Source organism: Geospiza fortis, unplaced genomic scaffold (assembly GCF_000277835.1).
Source record: "Geospiza fortis unplaced genomic scaffold, GeoFor_1.0 scaffold70, whole genome shotgun sequence".
In the NCBI taxonomy this organism is placed as follows: Eukaryota; Metazoa; Chordata; class Aves; order Passeriformes; family Thraupidae; genus Geospiza; species Geospiza fortis.
Window position 1 is genome coordinate 4,077,961 of NW_005054317.1, and position 20,555 is coordinate 4,098,515.

The window sequence follows — 20,555 nt, forward strand, 5'->3', positions numbered from 1 at the left end:
TTTACCTGAGGAAAGGAGCAGCCTTGAAATCCACAGTACTACTCCCATACTGGAAATTAAGTCAATATTATTAGCTTTATTACCTTCAAGACTGAAACCTCAGTTTTATACAGGAGCCAGACTAAAATGAAATGCAAGGCCATTAGACAGTCTTGTGGTGTACAATTTGCACCTTATTTAAGTGGCTACTCCTGAAAGCAGTTTTTACTAATAATTGTAAACATAATAATATAATGGTCTGTCAATTGCATTAAAATACACTAATACTAATTGGTTAAAGTAAGTGGTTTAAAATTCTCAGCTTTCCACTGCATCATGGATATTAATTTTATGCAACTAGAGAAAGAAACCCAAGTTAATAGGAGGATGAGGTGATTTATGGTCTAAGGTAATCTCTCATGACCAGGCAATTAAGGAATATTTGTGTGCTAATGATCAGGCCAAGAACAGGCTTTTCCAGGAGTAGCTCCTCAGGCCAGGTTCCTGATGCAGGATGTGCTCAGCCAGCCAGCATCTTGCTTGGGGATAAAGTAAAGGGGTAGAAACATTTATGCTACAATGTCAAATTTCTAAAGCCCTGTCAGATGCTGTGGCATGGATCTCTGAGACTCACTGGTGCTGGCAGCATTTTTTTTGCCTGTGACAGATGAGGAGTTGGGGCTATCACAGGTTGAGAGTGCTGGTTCTGGGTCCCTTGTAAGGGGTGTTCAGGGCTTTGCAAGAGATTTAATGCTGTGGAGCCAAGCTGGATTTAGGTGCTGAACTTCTTAAGAGCATGAAACAGACACAAGTTTGGTGCTCTGAATACACGGTAGATCAGATGGTACAAATTTGGCATGAAAACTCCTCGTGACTTTCCCTATCTCCAGTGCCACTGTTGCAAATAGGAGCCATGATCAGTTTCCACTTAGGTATTATCTAAAAACCCCTAACTTTCTGAAGGTAATTGTCTCAGAATGTTAATCCCAAAGCTGAGCTGCAAAAGTCTTAATGAGAAATAAGGCAAGGTTCTCCCATAAAAGTGCATCCTTGTGTGAGTATATATGCACAGAACCTGTTGCACATACCTTTAGGTAGGTGTTGGGGGTTTTTGCCTTCTGGAAAAGGAATTACTGAGAAAATGAAGATAAAAAAATACAGGAATGGTTAAAAATCAGTCTCAGTTGGATGCTGGCTGTGCTGGTGCTCCAATCCTAGGTTTTTTTCTCTTTGGATGTTTTGTATTCAGAACATGGTTAGTTCTTTTCTAGATTGTTAAGAACCCACTTCCCTGGAGCAAAGCATTTTTGATATATCTCTAAAAAGGCTTTTTCTCCAAGTTTTAAGTGTGTTTATGTCTGCACTGAAATATCAGATTTAATGTGTTTCTCCTAAGTGGTGTCAATTATGGCCATTTACCTTTCATTTAACAAAAATACCAATATTTATTCTGCTGTCTGGTATTTGCATATTTCTGCTACAGGCTAAAATCCAGCCCTGGATAAAAACACAGGCAGAGCATCAGGTGGAGTTTCTGGCACAGCCCAGGCACCATCCTCTCCCCAAACCCAGGTGTCACACACAACCACAATGCAGCCCCCCATGAAAAAGCCACGGTGTCACTTGTGCTCTTTTATCCATACCTGGGCTTTTTATGCTGGTGATAAATGCAACTCAAAAGATATCTTAGAGCATGGTAGGCATCCTGGTGTGTATGTTTCTCCAAGTTTGTGCCTTTATTCAGTTTAAGAGCCCCCTATGGAATGTGTAGGACAAAGAGCACTGTTAATCCCAGGGAAGCAGCAGCATATGGGAAGCATTTGCATCACTAGTGACAGAAATCCCACTGCTGCTTTCCAAAGCTACACAAAAATACTCCCAACCTCCTACGAATATCTGAAGCCAGACAAATAGTTACAGTCAGCTTTTCTCTGGTTTTCTTGGCTTTATGGGGCATTTGGATAGTAAAGCAAAGAGCAGTATGGAGGAATACAGAAGAGGGAATTGCTTCCCCATCAGGCACCACTCAATTCCCTGCCTTAAGAAGGCTCATTTTAGTGGGCATTGCAATAACAGGCTGTGAATTTATTTTCTTAGTTCCTGATATATTAACAAGTAATATTAGTTATAAATAATATTAGTTGTTAATTCAGCTGTGGTTTTAATACATACCTTTAATTTTTATGCACTTTCTTCTACAAATGCAAATTCTCTTTACTCCAAATCTGTATAGTATATACTTTAAGGTCTAGCCAGGAGGAATCTGTTCCAGGGGAATATTAAATACTGCTAAACATGTTAGTGTGCAGTCACAACACTAAGAAATGTTGCGTGAAAGAAAAAATAAGCTGTTAATAATATTGCCATATAGATAATAATATAAAGATGTCTGAGAAACAGAAAAACTCAGGCATTTGTTGCTGTGCCTTGAAGTTGGAAAAAATGTGCCCACAGTGTAATGAAGGAAATGTGAAATGCAGTTAATTTCAAAAAGACATTTGTTTTCAAAACCTAACTGTATTCCCTGCCGTGGTGCATGTGCATGTTTAGATGCATGCTGAAAGAAATCCCAGCTGTATCACACCTTTCCCTCTCTACAGCTACACACTTTCTTCTATAGAATCCAAGTTTGCTTTTCATTAAAGCCCACTCTGTTTGTGCCATTTGATGTATTTTGAACTATTACTTTTTTGAACCAGTGCCTGAGAAGCAATACTCAGAGCAAATCTCGGAGCCTGGCCGCCTCTGGCATGTCAGGGTGGTTTAGCAGTGCCGCTATTTTGCAATAAAAACAGATTTTTCAATAAAAATCCTGTCCAGGAAGTCCTGACCCCACTGAAGCCAACGGCAAATATTCACACTGGCTTCAGATTCCAAGTTTTCCCTTGTGCAATGAAAAGCCTCACTTGGAAGTTTGATAAAGCATCGCTACCGTGATTTCAAATTCCAAAATTTTAGTTTTTTGCTAGAAACATCATTAGTATATATCATTAAAGAGAATCTTATTATTAAAGAGAATCATCGCTACTGATGCTGTGGAGCCCAGAGCAGAGCCCGAACCCCCTGAACTCACCGTGGTGTCTGTGATGGGGAGCTCCACTCACCTTGTGTCCCTCCCTGCAGTGCTCGGTGTCCTGCGGCCGGGGCGTCCAGCGCCGCTCCGTGCAGTGCCACAGCAGCAGCAGCAGCAGCCCCAAGGAGGCTGAGTGTGACCCGGCCAGCCAGCCCCCTCCTCAGCGGGACTGTCACCTCCCCCCGTGCCCCACGCACCGCTGGGCGGCCGGGGAGTGGCAGGCGGTAAGAACGGCAGGGACCCCCCCATCCATCCATCTTCCCTTCCCTTCCCTTCCCTTCCCTTCCTCTCTTCCCCCCTGCTCACGGCTCTGTGCTCTCAGGCGTGCTGTGATGCTGGATGCCGAGGCTGGGAGCGCTGCTGGAGGGTCAGGGTGTTTGGGTTGCAACCTGAGGTTGCAAAAAAAAAAAAAATAGTTCATGCATGCTGTCTGAAAGGGGGAGCAGAGAAATGCCTCTGTAGGGTTAATTTATTGCTTCTGCTGCCCTGGGTTTGGCTGGGTCCTATGTAAATACTGAGCAGGTCTTGGGTAGGGCGGATTTGGGTCTCTTCCAGGAGACAGAGCCCTGCTGTGCTGCTCCAGCCTGAGCCCACTGCCTGGAGGAGTTAGGGAGCAGTGGTAATTCCCTCTTTCCTGCCCCATTACCCCAGCTCCATCTGACATCCCTATCCTTTCACTGAGCCCCTGGTCTTTGCTCTTTTATCAAACCACGAACAGCGCTGAGATCAAGTCTTCTGTGGGAGATGATGCTTTCCTGTGTGACCAGGATCAGTTCCCATCAAAAACAGCTCCTGACACTGAAACTGGGGATAAAGCTGCTGCTCCAGTGCTTTAGGGTCCTGCAGTGTGGGCAATGAGTGGCCTCAAGGCTGGTGGGTGGTAGGAGGATGAGGGGATTCTGAGCAGGAGAGCCCTCCCATGCACTGCCAAGAGGGTGCTGTGTCAGCCTTCAAATGCACAGAAATTTTTGGTAGAGGCAGCTCAGACCAGACACCAACGTGATTCTTCTCATTCTGTTTTTTTCCATTTTTAGCCCCTGCATGTGGTACCTCAGCCTGATGGGAACAGGACACACACGTTTATCTTCATTCCTCCAATCTCAGCAGTGCTGGGAAGTTGGGTTTATAATCCTGTGTAACCCAGCCACGAGTGCAGGAGGCCAGAGGGGGCTGTGCCCTTTCCCAGCTGCTTCCCAGTACACAGGGATGTGTGATGGGAAGCAGCAGGAGGCAAAGCCAGGCTGGTCACACAGTGGTAGCAGATGGAAACATCCTAGCCAGAAAAGGAAATGTAGGAACAGCTGAGAGGGCTCCAGCAGCTTCCTTGCAGTTTTAGTTTGAGTTTTACAGAGCCCATTAACTTCTTCAGTGAATAAATTTAAAGGCAGCAAAGAGGTCACCAAACAACATGCCAGTCCTTACCTGGTGCTGTAATCAGCCCTGAAAAGAAACAGCTCCTGCCCCATCCTTTCATAGAATCTTAGAATCATTAAGCTGGAAAAGACCTCCAAAATCATCAAGTCCAACTTTCAACCAAGTTTTGCCCTCTCTCCCTTATTTTTGCAACTTCTCAAAACAGTTTGGAGAGGTGCCTGCCCCCACCCTTCTGAGCCCTTGATGGCATACAAATACTGATGTTTTCTGAAGTTTTCCAGGACTCCCCATTGCACTGGGCAAATTTTGAACATATTGTGGAGATTTGTTTTTTTCCCCAAGGGAGCTTTACTAAGAGGATGGACTGGAGGTTTCCTCGCCCTCATAAGTACTCATGAGTAACCATGAACAGGAAAATGCAGGAGCTGCCCAATGTGAGCTTGCCCCTCTGGCTGATTCCAAGCATTTCTTCCAAGCACTTCTTATTTTGTTCTGGTGTACACAGTGAAAAAAAAGGAATAGCACCTCCCTCCAGCCATAGGCAGTGTCCATGAGGAGGCACAGATTGCATTGGTATTCTCTGAGCAGGGAGCAGCAATGAACCCTAATTGACATGGAAGGCAGGATATAAATAACATCTCAGTGCTGTCTTGTTCTTGATTCCTTATCTTTAAAGGGAATCTCTCAAGAGGGTTTGGGGTTTTTTAATTGTTCCTTTTTGTTGTTGTACTTGTGTTGTTTAGGAAAAAAAGTGTTGGTCTTGACAATGAGAAGGAATATGAAACTTACTGGAAACCATTTACTGCTCTGTTGGTGTATCACCATTAATCACCTGTTCTCAGTGCCCTCACCAGGGAGAAGGAAGTCAATAGAAAGAGCCTAGCTAATGTCAAAATAAAACTCAGACTAGAGTCACAAAGAAAAAGGGAAAATTGGGAGAAAGAAAGGTTTTTTTCTTTAATATGAGCCTCTGTGGAAGGACAGTGCATGGCTCTGGAAGCTGCCATGCAACTTCTGAATCTTTGACATTTGTCTTTTTGGGGGAAATTGTGCCATCCTTGCCTGATTTGAATTGCAAAGTTACCCAAGGCATGTTTCAAGCATTCATGGCATGGGGGGTACATTTCATCTCTGTGTTAGATTGTTATTTTGAAAAAAGAAGAAAAAAATCAATGTTTTTGCAAAGCAATGCCTTTGGGGTTGTTTTAATTATTATTATTGCTCTTCTAAAGCAGTTTCAGAAGTACTTGAAATGATCCTTAATTTGATCTGCCAGGAAAATAGTTCAGAATTTGGGAAATGAGGCAAAAGAGACAAATATTGTCAAATGCCTGACCTGTTTTCAGATTTTGCTATCAATAGCTGTTGTAGCCTGGCCCCACTGTTTTGTGTGAGATTTAAATCAATCTTGAACATGAGAATTCATGCAAAATCTGTCACTGCATTAAAAGGAAAAATAGCCTTTTCATGCTAGCTGAACTGTCTGCTTTCTACATGAATAATGTTTTATAACTTTGGGATGGCCGATTGGAACCTCTGCAGTGTTTCTCTTTGACTTAGTTTATGGCGGTCTCAGTGTCTTTGAGCCTCATTTAATATTTCAGTGGGATTATTTCAATTGCCAGTTACCCTTAAAAATACAAATAACCAAACTTTCAATTTCTGATGATGACAAAATGCACAGAGCTGGCTCGGGTTTATTTGACCACACAACTGTTATTTGCAGACAAACCCAAATCAGGCTGGCCTGTGCTTGGGAGTGTCAGTCTTTCATCAGCAAGTAATGATTGTAAACAAGGATGGGCTTTTGATGTGATAGCTCTTCACTGCCAGTGTTAGAAGATACCTTGATGGCATAGAGATGGTTCACCCTCTTAAGCTGAAGCATGAGCCAATGTACTTTGCAAATTTAGTCTGAAATATACATTAAGGAGATGAGACAAAATCAGTCTTTGTTCTTCCCACTCCTTTCAAGGTGCCTCCTTTGGCTCTGAGGGGCCATGGAACAATTCACCCTGTCTTGCTGACCCCTTGCTGGGCTGGAAAATGCCAAAGCAGAGAGGGGGGAAGCTTTGAGCATCCTGTGGCCCCACTCCCACTGAGCAGGAAGGTTGGGGTTCAGGCTGCCCCAAAAGGTCCCTGGAGAGCTGTCAGGGAAGCTCCCTGATGATGGAGCTGAAGTGGTGCCATACTCACACACAATGACCCCCTTTCAGTTTTTACTTATGTAATAGGGAGATAATCAGAGATGGGCAAATATAGCTCACTTTGTTTGCTTTCTGGGGAAATCACACTCCAGCAAATTCCTCCAACCCCTGTAGGATTGCCATGTTTCAGCACAGACCTAGAAGGAGCTTCCACTCCAAGGACTCAAAGCAAGAGAGTAAATAAGGTTGAAAGCACACAAAGCCCTTGGGGTCTTCTGGCAGACTGCAGATTTTGCAATGTTGACTGTTGCCTAAGAGCTCCTAAGTTATTCCTTTGGAATAAATGCTGCTTTGTGGAGCTGCCTCTCCTTCCCCATCCCTTTCCACTTTGCCCCAGTTTTAAATATTTACACCCAACATGATGTTGTGCTCACTGCTGCTCTCCTGGCTTGCTGCTGCTGCCACACACTGATCTGATTTTTCAATATTCTCAAATAATTTGCAATCCTGGTTCTGACAGCCAATTACAGTAACAGGGCCATGACAGTGCCTGCATTTTGCAATTAGCTGAACCCACTAATATCCTCCTAATTGTTGGCCAGCCAGGAGAACAGGAGTTGCTTCAGGGAGGCTGGAAATGATGTTTGGAGGGTAAGACTCTAACTAGATTAAACTGGCATAGTGTTCCAAGCCTAGGTAACTTCAAGCACTGTTTCTGTACAGATAGGGATGGTCTGATTGGATGTTTTCTCCTTTTCCTTAAGGGGAAGACATTCCCTACATGTTCTATAAAATTATTATTTTCATGCATTTTTCTCCTCGTTAATCCAGTTAGTTGAAAGCGTTAGAAGTCCATTACAGGCAATAACTAAAAGAAAATAGGGTTTTATCTAGGCAGCTGCTCTTACACTGATTTATTTTGTTTTATGTGTTTTTCTAAGATACCCTCCAAGGACAGCCTCACTCCCAAGAACATAGCCTCACAGTCAGGCTCGTTTTTCTGTGACAAGGAGAGAAAGAACTGAGTCCTTGAAATCTCCTGGACCTGGGGAGCAGTTGTACTTGTCTGGCATGGGTTGATCTTAATATCAGGCAGGGCAGTGTTTAAAAGAGAATAAACCTGCAGGGCTGCCTCCGCTGCAGTGGTTGTAGAGTTGTGTTTGAGGCCAGGCTGGGTGAAGCTCTGAGCAACCTGCTCTAGTGGAAGGTGTCCCTGCCCATGGCAGGGGGTTGGAATGAGATGATCTCTAAGGTCTTTTTCACCCAAACTACTCTGTGATGATTCTGTGATTATGTGTGCCCCATGCCAAGGCAGAGAGCTGGGGAAGGAGCTCCCCCCACACCAGCCACAGCCAGAGGTGCAGCAGTGTGAATTTTGCAAGGGGGATGGTTGAGTTGTCATTCTCCAAACAGCTGTATTCGCTAGGGGCTGAAATAATGGGGGTTGGCCCTGTCTCCTGGCCCAGCATGCCCAACCCTGCATATTTTGATCCTACCACAGCTGGGCCCCGCATCTGCCCCATCCCAATACCTGCTACCGTGGTTTCTCCTGGGGATGTGGGTCAGTACCTCCAGAGGTCAGCAGCAGTTTGTCACAGCAGCAGCATGTGGCACAGCAGGGTCCTGGTGGAAAATTCTCCCCCAGGTGATACTAGTGCCAGCTTACAGGGCTTGCTGGGGTGTGGGTTCATTCCCTGGAGTCCCCCAGGGTTGTCTGAGCTGTTGTTTGTCGCACACAGTGCACGAAGACGTGCGGGGAGGCGTCGCGGTTCCGCGAGGTGTTCTGTGTGGATGAGGAGGAGCAGCCGCAGAGCAGCGGCCGCTGCGAGGCCAGCGAGCGCCCGCCCGAGGTGCAGAGCTGCGCGCTGCCCCCCTGCGAGTACATCTGGATCACGGGAGAGTGGTCAGAGGTGAGGCCCCATCCCCACCCCTGCATCCCTCTCCTCCTCTCAACGCTGCCCCTGCTGAGGTATTGCAATACAAATCAATCAACAGTGGCAAGGCAGCGCTCTGGGTTTTAATTCTTATTTTTTAGTTTATTTCGGTGTCCAGTCTCCCTGTTGGATAGAAAGGAGCTGTGCTGTGGGAGACAACCAGGATATTAAAGACTAAAAGCAGTGTGCTCAGGGTCCTAGCTAATATTATCTGGAGGCAATTTTCTTCCAAAGCACAGTGCATTCAGCAGGCACCCTCTTTGGTTTTCTGCTGGTTTATTTCATTTATTTAATTAATTGGTTTTATTCCCATCCACTCCCTGGGGGCTCTGGGGCCCTGTGAGTTGTGTAAGGGTCCAGATGTGCATCATGGGCGAGAGGCAAGCCTGGAGGTGACCATGGGGGCACATCCTTCCTCAGTGCTGTCTTTGCAGGGGCAAGGACCCAGAGTGAGGGAAGGCAGGGCATTCACCCTCACAGCTGGCAGGCAGGGAAAATAGATGAGCTTTCCTTGCAGCGGGCGCCGCATGCGGGAGGACGCAGGCTAATCTCAGCCTGTTTCCTTCTGCAGCCAGTGAAGGATTACTTTCCAGTTGGAGAAACAGCAGAGGGAAATGACAAGGCAGCTGCTGACACAGCACTGATTAAAGAGAAAGAACAAGAAAAGGGAAAAGAAGAAAACATGGCAGGACTGAGGGGAAGGAGAGCCAAGCCACCTGAGATAGTGCAGGGAGGGAGAAATGTGGAGACATGAGAATATCTCAGAGCAGCCTGATCTCCTGAGTGGTTTCTTAAGAGAAATATTGGGGTGCCTGTCAAGCTGGAGCTCTGGCTGCTCCTTGCCCAGGCACCCTCTACCCACCCCCACTGCCTGGGAGACCACTTGGGAGCACTCAGGCCCGTGAAGACAGAGAGGTGAAGAGAGTTTACAGAGCCAGAGTTTGGCTCTCCCAGGTCCCACTCGGCCCTTTGATGAGGAAGGCAGAAGTGCTGTTTATCCTCTAATTACCATGAAAAATTTCTCATTCTTCTAGTTGCTGACAAGTACCTGTAATTCAGGGTCAACCTTGACCACTTTCTCTCTCTCTGTATCCCATGGCAAAAAAAACCCCACCCAACCAAAACAACTAATAGCAGCATTTCCGAATTCCCATGGATCTTTTGCTCCTTTCTTTGTGCTTGGGAAGAAGTAACACATGGCCGGGAGCCAGCCTGGAGCACGGAGTCCTGGAGCAGCTGTAGATCCAGCCCAAAGAAGAACTTGGTGCTCAAAGATAATGTCAGGCACCAGCCCACTTGTAGTAGCCGCTTACAATATTCATGACTGGCTTGCATAGATACCAGTGATCCCTTGAATCAGTTTCCTGTGTCAAAAGCTGTCAGGCCTGGTTTCCTCCCCTCCCATTTTGGGCAGCCCTGCTGAAGCACGTGGTGCTCACCGGTCTTTGCTGTGCCCGCAGTGCTCCGTCACGTGTGGGAAGGGATACAGGCAGCGCCTGGTGTCCTGCAGTGAGATCTACACTGGGAAGGACCACTATGAGTATGGCTACCAGAACATGGTCAACTGTCCTGGCACACAGCCCCCCAACATCCAGCCCTGCTACCTCGGAGAGTGCCCCATCTCGGCCTCCTGGCGCGTCGGCAACTGGGGAAGCGTAAGTCGGGCAAACTTCTTTTTTGGCCAAAAAGAATGGAACAACCTGGGGTGGTTTCTTAGACACAGACCGGAGGTTTGGCAGGGGAATGTTCTAGAGATGCTTAAATTAATGCATGGCATACTCTGGTGCAGCAGCAGGCTTAGTGTGTGTTGGGCTCCATAGTTCAGAGTGAACCCCTCGGCATGCCGGAGTCCCAGCAGCCGCAAGTAGAGTCATTCATGAAAATTGGGATGTAGCCAACCTTAGAGACGCTTAAATCAATGCATGCAATACTCTGGTGCAGCAGCAGGCCTGGTGTGTGTAGGGCTCTATACTTCAGACTGAACCCCTTTGTATGGGGCAATCCCAGCAGCTACAAGTAGCATTCATGAAAATTGGGATGTAGCCAACATTTGTGGCCATGTTGATGGCCATGCTGAATGCTTAGTCAGAGAGTGGGGTCATTGCAGAAAACAAGGGTTTGAAAGCCTTATGCTAGAATGATTGGTGGGTCACTGACAACTGCAGTTGATCCCACTTGGCCACGTGTATGAGAAAGACTTGGGAGCCAGCATTAGGCTGAAACACTGGTCATTTGAACCTTAAAACGATTTTTTTTTCTTGTTTTTTCCTCCCCCTCCTTCTCACAAATGCTGGGACAGGTCAGGGGAAAGAACCTGGCCTTTCTGCTAAAGTTATTTGTTTTAAGCCTCTTCTGGGACCTGAACTACAAGATCAAATTTTAGTTAAGGTGATAACATTTCACTTCTTAGGGCTTCTGACATTCTTTGAAATGTGATGTTTCTCCCATAAACTTGATTTATTAACCCAGCTCAGGCATTTGTAGGAATTTGTCAAACCTTTACAAGGCGATGAGTGTCAGGCCAAGTAAAATGCAGTAGAAGTTGTCACGGTAACTGGCAAAGCCATTTGAAACCTAAGTTCCTCCTGCCCCATAGGAAGCTTCAGATCCTCCCTGTGAGTCAGCACGTAGGAATTATAGCAAAGACCTCAGCATCAATTAATTGGTATTTTCCCTCAGAATTTAAGTGCAAAATACCGAACTCATTAATCCAGCTTCACTGCAATGAGCGCTCATTTCAGAGAGCAAGACCTTTCTCCTCACTTTGGGCTGCTGAATGTCCCAGTGACCACCAAGTGCCATGACCCTTGTCACCTGTGATTTTGAAAGGGATTTAATGTAAAATGCCATCACCTTTGATGAACAGAGAGAGTCCTACTAAGTGCTTCAGCTAAATTTTATGGAACTGGACTTGACAAAGAGTAAATACCCAAGCTGTGAATACCATGAGCCCTTGAAGACCATCTTCTTCATGGTGTATTCCTTTAGAATAATAATTTCTAAATGGATGAGCAACTTCATTTTCTTTATAGCCTAACCTGGTAGCTGTAGAAAGAGCTGAATTTCATTTCTCAAGTACTTGAAAGAGCAAGTTGTGGATGGAGGAGCAAAGTGCTCCCACCTCCCACAGCCCACACTCAGTAGCTGGATGCTCTGCTGCTTGGTACCTCCAGCAGTTTGTGCAATTTCAGCCTTAGGATTGCCCTTAGACTGGATGGTTTGAGGATGACCCAGTGTTTGCAGAGATGTAGCCATTTTCCCAGCAGGTGAGGGGAGAGAAGATTTTGAGGCTACGTTTTTTTTGGGTGCAATTTGCATGGAAAACAGCAATCTTTCTAATATGAAAAATAAGCAATTTCACTTGAGCACATGGTTCTCTTTAACCAACTGCCTCATCCAGCAAAGTGTGCAAACACTGAGCAAAGTATGGTAGTCTTGAAGTAATCAATGATAATAAGGAAGGGATTAATTACCGAAGGGACTACTCATTTGATTAAAATTAAGCCTGTGTTTGAACACTTCACAGGATTGAAGTCTTGCTGCTGTCTCTTGATACAAGGGAAACCATCTGTCTCTGTTCTTTCTTCTGGAGGCCATAAACCCTTGAGATAAAGCAGGAATCTCTGTCTTGTGTCCCGCAGTGCTCTGTCACCTGTGGAGTTGGGGTCATGCACCGCTCAGTGCAGTGTTTGACCAATGACGACCAGGTCAGCAGCTTGTGCCACGTGGACCTGAAACCTGAAGAAAGGAGGACATGTCACAATGTCCATGACTGTAAGTCTGCAGATTTACACCTTCTTTTGCCTTTCTCCTGGCTTCAGCATCTTTTACCCTCAAACTCCTAGAGATCTGCAGTATTTCCAAGCATTGGGAGCCATCCAAGTAAGCACTAAGACACTTCAGGGAAAGCTGTTAAAAATGAAAAAGATGTTTTGATGCTTTGGAAGCCTCAGAGTGTTCCAAAATAAATTTTGATGTATGGTTGTTCAGTGACTACAAGTATTTCTGTTTTGTTTCAGGTGACTTACCAAGGAGTTGCAAAGATGTTAAAAATCTTGAAGGTGTCACTGAAGATGGTGAATATTTCCTGCAAGTCAAAGGAAAGACATTAAAGGTGCATTTCAGCAACAGAATGATACTTGATGGTTTTTCTCAAGGTTCAAGAGGACCCTGCCTGTGGTCTTCACTTCCACTCTTGGATTTTCTGCCTTTGGTTGTCTCAGTGATGCCTTTGCACATGACACAATTTTGGCTTCTCTCTCTCTCAGGTGTATTGCTCTGGGATGCAGACTGACAGCCCGAAGGAGTATGTGACCCTAGTAAATGGGGATGCAGAGAATTTTTCAGAGGTGTATGGATACAGGTAAGAAATCCTGTAATCATGAACCCCACAGTGTTTTTGTTTTCCATGGCAATATTTCCTGGTCATGAGTAGAAAGGGTTTTCTTTTGATTTAGATTGCATAACCCGACCGAGTGTCCGTATAACGGGAGCAGACGAGAAGACTGCCAGTGTAGGAAAGATTACACAGCAGCTGGGTTTTCCACCTTCAGCAAAGTAAGGCTGGACCTGAACACTATGCAAATAATAAGTGAGTAAAAACAGGGCCATTAAAAAAATGTTTATTTTACACAAATATAGCTGTAACTACAAGCAAGTAGTAGTACTCCAGTGAGCAGTATTCTTGAGAATTCCTGTTAAAAGCTGCTTTTAGACTTGGTCACCTGTTTGCTGCTTTAACTGGGAGACTGAGTACATCAGAGATGCTCATGTTATTTCTCTGTAAAACAGGAAAATACTAAGGCAATTCCTGTTGTATCTGCTCTGCAGAATGACTATTTGCATACTCCCAGCAGCACAGTGCATTTTGTGAAGGATTTTATTTTATTTCATTTCATTTGGTCCCCTCTTTTCAGAATAGACTCAGACACAACGCCTGACCACGGAGGAGCTGCCCCACTCCCCCACCCCCTCCACTTTACTCAGAGAGATCCCAGAACAGGGGTCTCCACCGGGATGGGGATGCTATTCCCCATGGCCAGGGCAGAGAAGTCTCTCAGCAGAGCCAGACCACAGAGAAATAACTTGTGTTGAGGGCTGGGCACATGGATTTGCAATGGAGAAAAAGAATATAACTGCAACAAGAGCAACACACTGTCCCTTTTGTCATTCCTCTGAGCTGGGAGCCCATCCCACCACCAGAGACCCTGTAGCATTCCATGGGGTTATGGTTTCAGTCCCCTGGCTCCACTGCTATCAGTTTTCAGCAAGTGTTTTAAAAATACAACGTATTGTTGGGAGTTCATTCAGTAAATAGCTAAGTGGTCTTTTAGCAAATCAAAATCCTTCCCTGTAAAACGACTCCTTATCTGATAAGTGGATTTTATCACTTAATTTTCAAGACCTCCCAGTCTATCAATCTGTAAAAAGCAACTAATAATCTGTAAAAGCTTCTAGGTAAAGATCTCAAAGGAACCACCCTCTGGGAATTTGATACCAGCTCCCTTTGAATTTCAAAAGGAGCTGGGCACCTACCTCTGTCAGGCAGGAGCTATCTCACATCCCCATCTAAATGAGTCTCAGTTACTTCAGATCCCTCCAGAGCAAAATACTCCAGTTCCCTTTGAAAACCCGACCCCTGGGCTGGGGCAGCCAGGAGAGCAGAGATGTTGTTTGCTTTTGTTTAAAAGAGAGACTTAGAAGGTGCTGTAGCCTTTTTGAAAGTGGGGAATTTTTTGATAGCGAAATAAACCCCAAGTTAAGGGTTTGAGTTTTGTTGTTATTTATACCTTGTTCCTAAATCACCAACAGATTTAAACTGAGCTGTAAATACTGAGTGTAAGTGTCCTGTTAAATTCAGTGCTCATGTGCTGGGAATCACATGTGGGATGAATCAGGATATTTAATATTAAAAAATATAGTAATCTTGATATCATAAAAATATAGAAGTCTTGACTTCCTACATTAATGTGGGAAGCCAGCTTTGGCGAATTTAAACATTGGCAAAGAGCATGTTTACATTTATTTTGTCTCTCTCCCTGCATCTTCCTTTCCATGTTACTCACCAACTCTTCTCCACAGCAACTGATTTACAGTTTGCACAGACACATGATGGACGACCTGTTCCTTATGCCACTGCTGGGGACTGCTACAGCGCTGCCAAATGCCCGCAGGTATTTGACAAGAGCGTTTAACAGGAATTGGTGCCATTTGTTATGTTCAGACCTTCTATTAATTACTGCTGATCGCAACAGCCCAACTTCAGTGAGTGGCACATTCTTATCTCAGCGATCTGAAACTTTTCCCTTTGTGAAGAGGGAGAAAGTGATGGAGAAAGTTCCCTTTGTGAACGGGAAGAAAGTAGTTTCCATTTTCCATGTTATCAGGCCAGTGGCTGCCTAAGAGACATTCCCTAAGGCCCCAGTAAAGGAGAAAAGGAGGAAGAAAGAGGCTGTGGAGGGAGACCTAGGCTGAAGACAGGGGGATCAGTCCATGGCAGGACTTGGTGGAAATGCTGGGCAGAGAGAGCAGCAGGGAGCAGATGCTTTTCAAAAGTCTGTAGGAGACAAATAGCATCTGTTAGGGATGGCTTGCTGCATGTTCCCAGCACACCTACTTTTTGTGGGGCTGGGGATGGTAAGTGATCTGTTTGGATAGTCCAAGGTATTGGGTGGGCATTAGTGGCAAAGGGCATTAACAGGGAGTCACAGCAGCAGCAGAGGGCAAACCTCTCCATCTCCTTCCCTCCCTGCTTCCAGAGCTGACACCTTCCTGCACAGCTCAGCAGCTTAGGGATTGACCCCTTACCTCAGGAATGCTCATAAATGTTAATATCCATCCACCTGACCCAGCCAGTTTGCTCCTCACAGAAAATCAGCATTCCCAAGGCAGCAAGTGCAAGGAGCAAAGCTAATACCATCTGGTACTGCCCGGCCCTGCTGGGCTGTGGGTCAGCCTGGGGATGTCCAGAAATTGGCAGGACTGGAGTCTGCCATGGGGGTGAGGGGAGGGCTGGGGGGCTGAGTGTTGGATGCTGGCATAGTCCTTAATTTTCCATCCATCTTTTTCATTTTGAGAAAGGGTAGAATTAAGTGTTTTAAAGAAATAGAAGAGTTTTTATTTCACTAGTCTGGAAAAAAAAAACAGTGGAAAATAAGGAAAAGAAGAAAAGAAGGAGAAGTGTGCCCTCTCCAGTTGAGGAGGGAGCAGTGAGACCAGCTGTAGCACATCGCTGAAATTCCTTCCCATCAGCTGCTGGAGCACGTCAGGCTCTGCAGTTTGCCATGGGAAAGCCAACAATGCCCTCAGCTGGCAGAGAAGAAGCAGTGCAAAACCAGGGTAAAGCAGTGAAAACCTGGGGGGAAAGGGCAGTTCAAAAGCAATCTGAAACCCCTCCTTCTCTGCAGCCACCGAGGAGAAGAAATTCCTAATGTGAGCCATGCTGTGATTTGTACAATGCTCATGGTCAGAGCAATGGAAAACAAGGAAAACACTGCTGTCAAGATGCTGTTAGAAAAGTGGCACCGTGGCGTGCTGGGAGTCTGGAGCATGGCATTTTGGGATAACCAGGCTCTTGTTGTTTTTTAGGGTCGCTTCAGCATAGACCTGTACGGGACAGGCCTGTCCCTGATGGGAACAGCCAAGTGGCTCTCACAAGGGAATTACGCTGTGTCAGAAATTCAGAAATCCCCAGTAAGTTGTAACTTTAATTATGGCTATACCTGCTCATCACTGCATTGTCATTCACGGCAACATCTTCCAATAGAGACTAACAAAAAATGAACATCTGACATTAAAGTGTTGTATGTAATTGTAGTGGGGCGAGGTCCTTGCGGGTTTAGCTTGATCAGAGTTATTGCAATTAATTAGTGAGCCTGATTAACTGTGAAGCTGAAAGTGCTGAGTGCTGTGGGGCAGACAGATCCTTAATCAGTTGCCTGAGATGTCCAGCATGGAGTGTGCATCACCAGGCAGGGCAGCAGGACAGGTTCAGGGCTGCAGAGTTGGATCTGCAGGTAGGGTCTGGTGCCAGGCAAGTGCCCTGAGTAGGAATTGTTCCCAACACATGGCTGATAAAGCATGGAGGATGTGGACCTTCCTGCTGGTCTGGTCTGGGTTTATCTCCTTGGGAAAGTCTCAAGTCACTGAAGTGTTGCAGAGATACCATCCCCTGTCACTGCCTGGGGCTCTGCTGGCTGGAGCCTCAGGGTAAGCCAGGCAGCCCTTCACAATCACTCACAGCTGAATTTGTACTTGTACTGCTTAATTTGCCTGCCTGTTAACACCTCCTGCAGTCACTGTGTGCCTTCACTCTGTTGCTTCTGTGTCATATTCTGAAATGGTAGAAACCCAGGATTGCTTTTTTGGCTGTTATTTCATGTGAGTCATCCCAATTTCCCCTGTTAAAACTCTCCTAAGGAGGTCACCATCATTTAACAAACAGCAATTGCCAAAATATCCTCTCCTGTACTGCTTTCAGTCTCCCCCTGGCTCTGGGGAGCATGAGTCTCCTCTGTGCTGGTCTCTTAGAGGAGAATTAATGCTACAGATCTGACCACACTACAGGTGGAAGAGGACCAGCCCTGTATGTCAGTTCCAGCAGGTGCTTTTCTATCCTCCCCTTCTAAAAGGAGAAAAGTCGACTTTGGGGTTGCAGAAAACATCATGGCTGGCAGAATTAAAACAACTTTAAGGAACAGGGGTGCTCAGAAATCCTCCATCACCTGGTGGCATCTGTCAAGTGCTGTTCCAAGGGTGTAATTGCCTGCAGGAGCAGAAGAAAGAACGGTGGAGTGAGAAGAGATGATAGCAGCCTGCTGCAGTCACAGATCAATAATGTCAAGGGCAGGGTGGAGCTTGTTTAAAAATAAGTGCTTTGTGCAAGCTTGTTGTGTGCTTAAGTCCAATTTTCTGGTAATTGAGGGTTGAATTCCCCTCAAGGACTGTCTGTCCATTCTAATGACCAGGAGGAGAAAGACTCTGCAGAGGTGAGATAAGGAGGGCCAGATGGAGGTATTAATCTCCTGACTCAAGCCCAGAGCTGCTCTCTGCTTGCTGGGCTCGCCTGGAGACCAGGTCAACCTCAGGACCACTCCATACCTACCCCTACTGGCTGTGGGAAGGGGAGGAGGGTTGGCACCTCGGCAAGTGACATCACCTCACCCTGTCACTTTCCCCCCTCTCTTGTCTCTGGAGCCACTCCAGGACTTTCCCTTCCAAGTGGATGTTTCCTGGTATTGCCTGCAAATACCATTTCCATGCCCTTCCCATGCTCAGGCAGAGCTGAGCAGTTGTTACTGACCCAGAGTGGTTTTGTTCTTGCATGAGCCAAGTTTTCTACTCATTCCAGTTATTCATTGTGGGGCAAACTGGAGAAAGCAGATACCCTTGAGATACCCTCCAAATGGCCTTCTCCTTGGGCAGCTTTCAATTTAATAAATCAAAACTACCCTTTCCTGTTTGTGTCCACCATCTGACCTGCTAGCACTAAAGATAATTACCTTTGTGTATATTTGAATACAGCAGTGATTTCGTAGATTGATTTCAGCATCATTTGTTTTCTTATACACCCTAAAAACCGAGTCTTGAGTAACCCAGATCTGGCCCTTCTACAGCATGGAATTCCTGAGCTCTTACTGAGCTGTTATTTCTGATTTTGCCTGCAGGATGGTACCAAAGTAGTAGGAAGATGTGGTGGTTACTGTGGGAAGTGCACTCCATCATCAGGAACAGGCCTCGACATTCAGGTGTTATAGCAGTGGTGAGTTCTCAGCTGCTTCTGCATGAAGGAGAATCTTCCCCAAAAAGCCCTGAAGGAGCAGATCAGGCCATGCTTGCAAAAAGACCTGGAATTCATTGGTGACAGCCACCCACCCCACACAATGTAGCACATTGGTGACAGCCACCCACCCCACACAGCATCCTGGTGGGATCCCCTGCTCCCCCAGTAACCCTTGTGGATACAGCTCTCACCTGGAAACACCTCCCCACCTTACTGGCACCCACCTTTGCTCTGCTTTTGTGCCAGTTTGTCTGGTGACATGTTCCAGAGGCCAGGATGACTCTAAATGTGCACCTTTTCTGTGTTTTCCAGGTTCTCTGGGAGCAGCCAATAGAGATGAGAGATGGATGAAGGATAGTGATGCAATACCTCTGCCTTCCACTTTTATATCTGTGTATATGTGTATATAGATTGCATATTCCTAATGTACAGTATAATATTTATGTTTGGGATTATTTATTTTGATTTAATATTTTTGTACGTAAAATCATTATATTAAGGCTGCTTTTACTATTTTTATTTTTTATTGTTAAATCCTGCAGTCAAACCACTGCATTTTGCATACTCTACATTATATGTAGCATTATGACAAGTGATACTTAATTGTCACTGTATTCAGTTGTTTACTTACAGTCAGTAATTTTCCTTCAGTTATGGGCTGCTTTGGCCCTCCACGGTGCTACACAATCTGCATAGGGGTATTTTTGGCATTTCAATCTGTCTTTATGCAAGGAAATTAGACAAGATGTGCTTAAATTTTTATTTTTAGGGATTAGGCTGACAGCACTCAAGGAAAACATGACAATGAATACTGTGCTAGTTGCATTAGCAATCTTTATCTTTTAGGTATGTTTTGAATTTCACATGACCTCTGTGGCCAGTGCTGAAACCACTGGTTTGGTGCTAACATAATATTTATTAATGCTCTGTAGTTTTAGTTAATCCAGTGCCTTTATCATTGAAGAAGGGGATAAAGCAGAAAAATTGTCAGGCAATTCAAATCAATCAAGATCTACCCCAGGTTTAGCAAAATTCCTGCAGATGGATATTCAGCTCAATTTTAGGGTTCTGAAGTGAACTCACTTTTTTAAAAAAATGTATCTTTGTCTCCTAATTGCATGTGCCACTGTGCTTCCTGACTCCATCTGGAAGCGGGGTATTAACTCATCCCAGACAGGCTGATCAGGCCATATGTTTCCTTGGGCTGTGTTCTCACAAGAGATGTAGTTTCTTACAGACTTTGTTACAAAATCCTAGCGTGAGGACAAAAGCATCCCTGTGGTGTTCCCTCCCCATGGGGCTGGTGAGGACTGTGGGGACAGCACACCCAGGGATGGGGACAGCACGCCCAGGAATGGGGACAGCACACCCAGCCAAGCCACCCCTTCTCTTGGCCAGGGTACTCCCCTGCAGGCACTTGCAGCATTTCCCCAGCTTCCTACTCACTCCCAGACCATCTGCAAAGGGAGGCTTCGCTGCCTCCTTTCAGCGAGATCACTCTGTACCTACAGATGATTCTGCCCCCCCTTCAAAAGCAAGCTGCTTTACGCCTACTCCTGTGTTGCTTCGGATCTTCCTGGTAAGGCATCTGTGCTCCTTGCCTCTCCTCATTCCCATGTACAGCCAGACATTTGCTGTTGGCTTTTTTTTAATCAAACGGAGGAGCCATGTCCCTTAGGTGTGGTGGCTCCTGCCTGTACATAGCCCTCTGCCTGTGGCACGCCACGCTTTCACAGAGCTCTGTAGCACACTGAATGGGGGTGATGTGACCAGGTTACTGTTGTAGTCTATGACTATGTCCCTTATCTCTTTCTCCACAACTTTATTAGTGATAGGAAGGTGCTGCCCTTTCACCTTTTATGTCAAGGCAGCCAGGAGCACAGAGTACAAGGAAAGGAAGCTTTTCAGCACAAAATTACCAGCAGTTTGGAAAACCGAAGAGGCTTATCTGCTACTCCAGATAACTCTTTCCATTTTGGATGCAAGCTGTTACCAAACACAACCTCGGGATCTTGTGTGAGTCTTTTACAGAGCTCCCCAAAGGATGTGTAATCAGTGTGTTACAAAAGAGTTGGATCAATGATGATAAATGATCCCTGGATTCATAACCTGTGTGTGCCAGACTGTGCTCAGCCTTTGGAGTGAAACCTGTCAGCCTGACAATCAGGGATTGACACATTCCTGTCTGCTGGGAGACACCTCACAGGCGAGCAGGGCTGTGGTACAGCCCAGAGCTGGAGATTGGTGAAGGAAAGAAGAAAAAGGGA

General features: G+C 45.7%; 1 protein-coding gene across 1 annotated transcript in view; it reads left to right on the top strand.

Annotated features, from left to right (window-relative positions):
- ADAMTS9 (ADAM metallopeptidase with thrombospondin type 1 motif 9) overlaps positions 1 to 20,555 on the top strand; it is a 78,132-nt gene extending 57,577 nt beyond the window's left edge. The window contains exons 30-40 of the mRNA XM_031056311.1: positions 3,103 to 3,276; positions 8,313 to 8,483; positions 9,968 to 10,162; positions 12,149 to 12,281; positions 12,527 to 12,621; positions 12,776 to 12,870; positions 12,965 to 13,098; positions 14,589 to 14,680; positions 16,095 to 16,199; positions 18,173 to 18,267; positions 18,601 to 20,555. Coding sequence (XP_030912171.1) covers positions 3,103 to 3,276; positions 8,313 to 8,483; positions 9,968 to 10,162; positions 12,149 to 12,281; positions 12,527 to 12,621; positions 12,776 to 12,870; positions 12,965 to 13,098; positions 14,589 to 14,680; positions 16,095 to 16,199; positions 18,173 to 18,262 — 1,284 coding nt within the window. The 3' untranslated portion in view covers positions 18,263 to 18,267; positions 18,601 to 20,555. The remainder of the gene's footprint in view (positions 1 to 3,102; positions 3,277 to 8,312; positions 8,484 to 9,967; positions 10,163 to 12,148; positions 12,282 to 12,526; positions 12,622 to 12,775; positions 12,871 to 12,964; positions 13,099 to 14,588; positions 14,681 to 16,094; positions 16,200 to 18,172; positions 18,268 to 18,600) is intronic.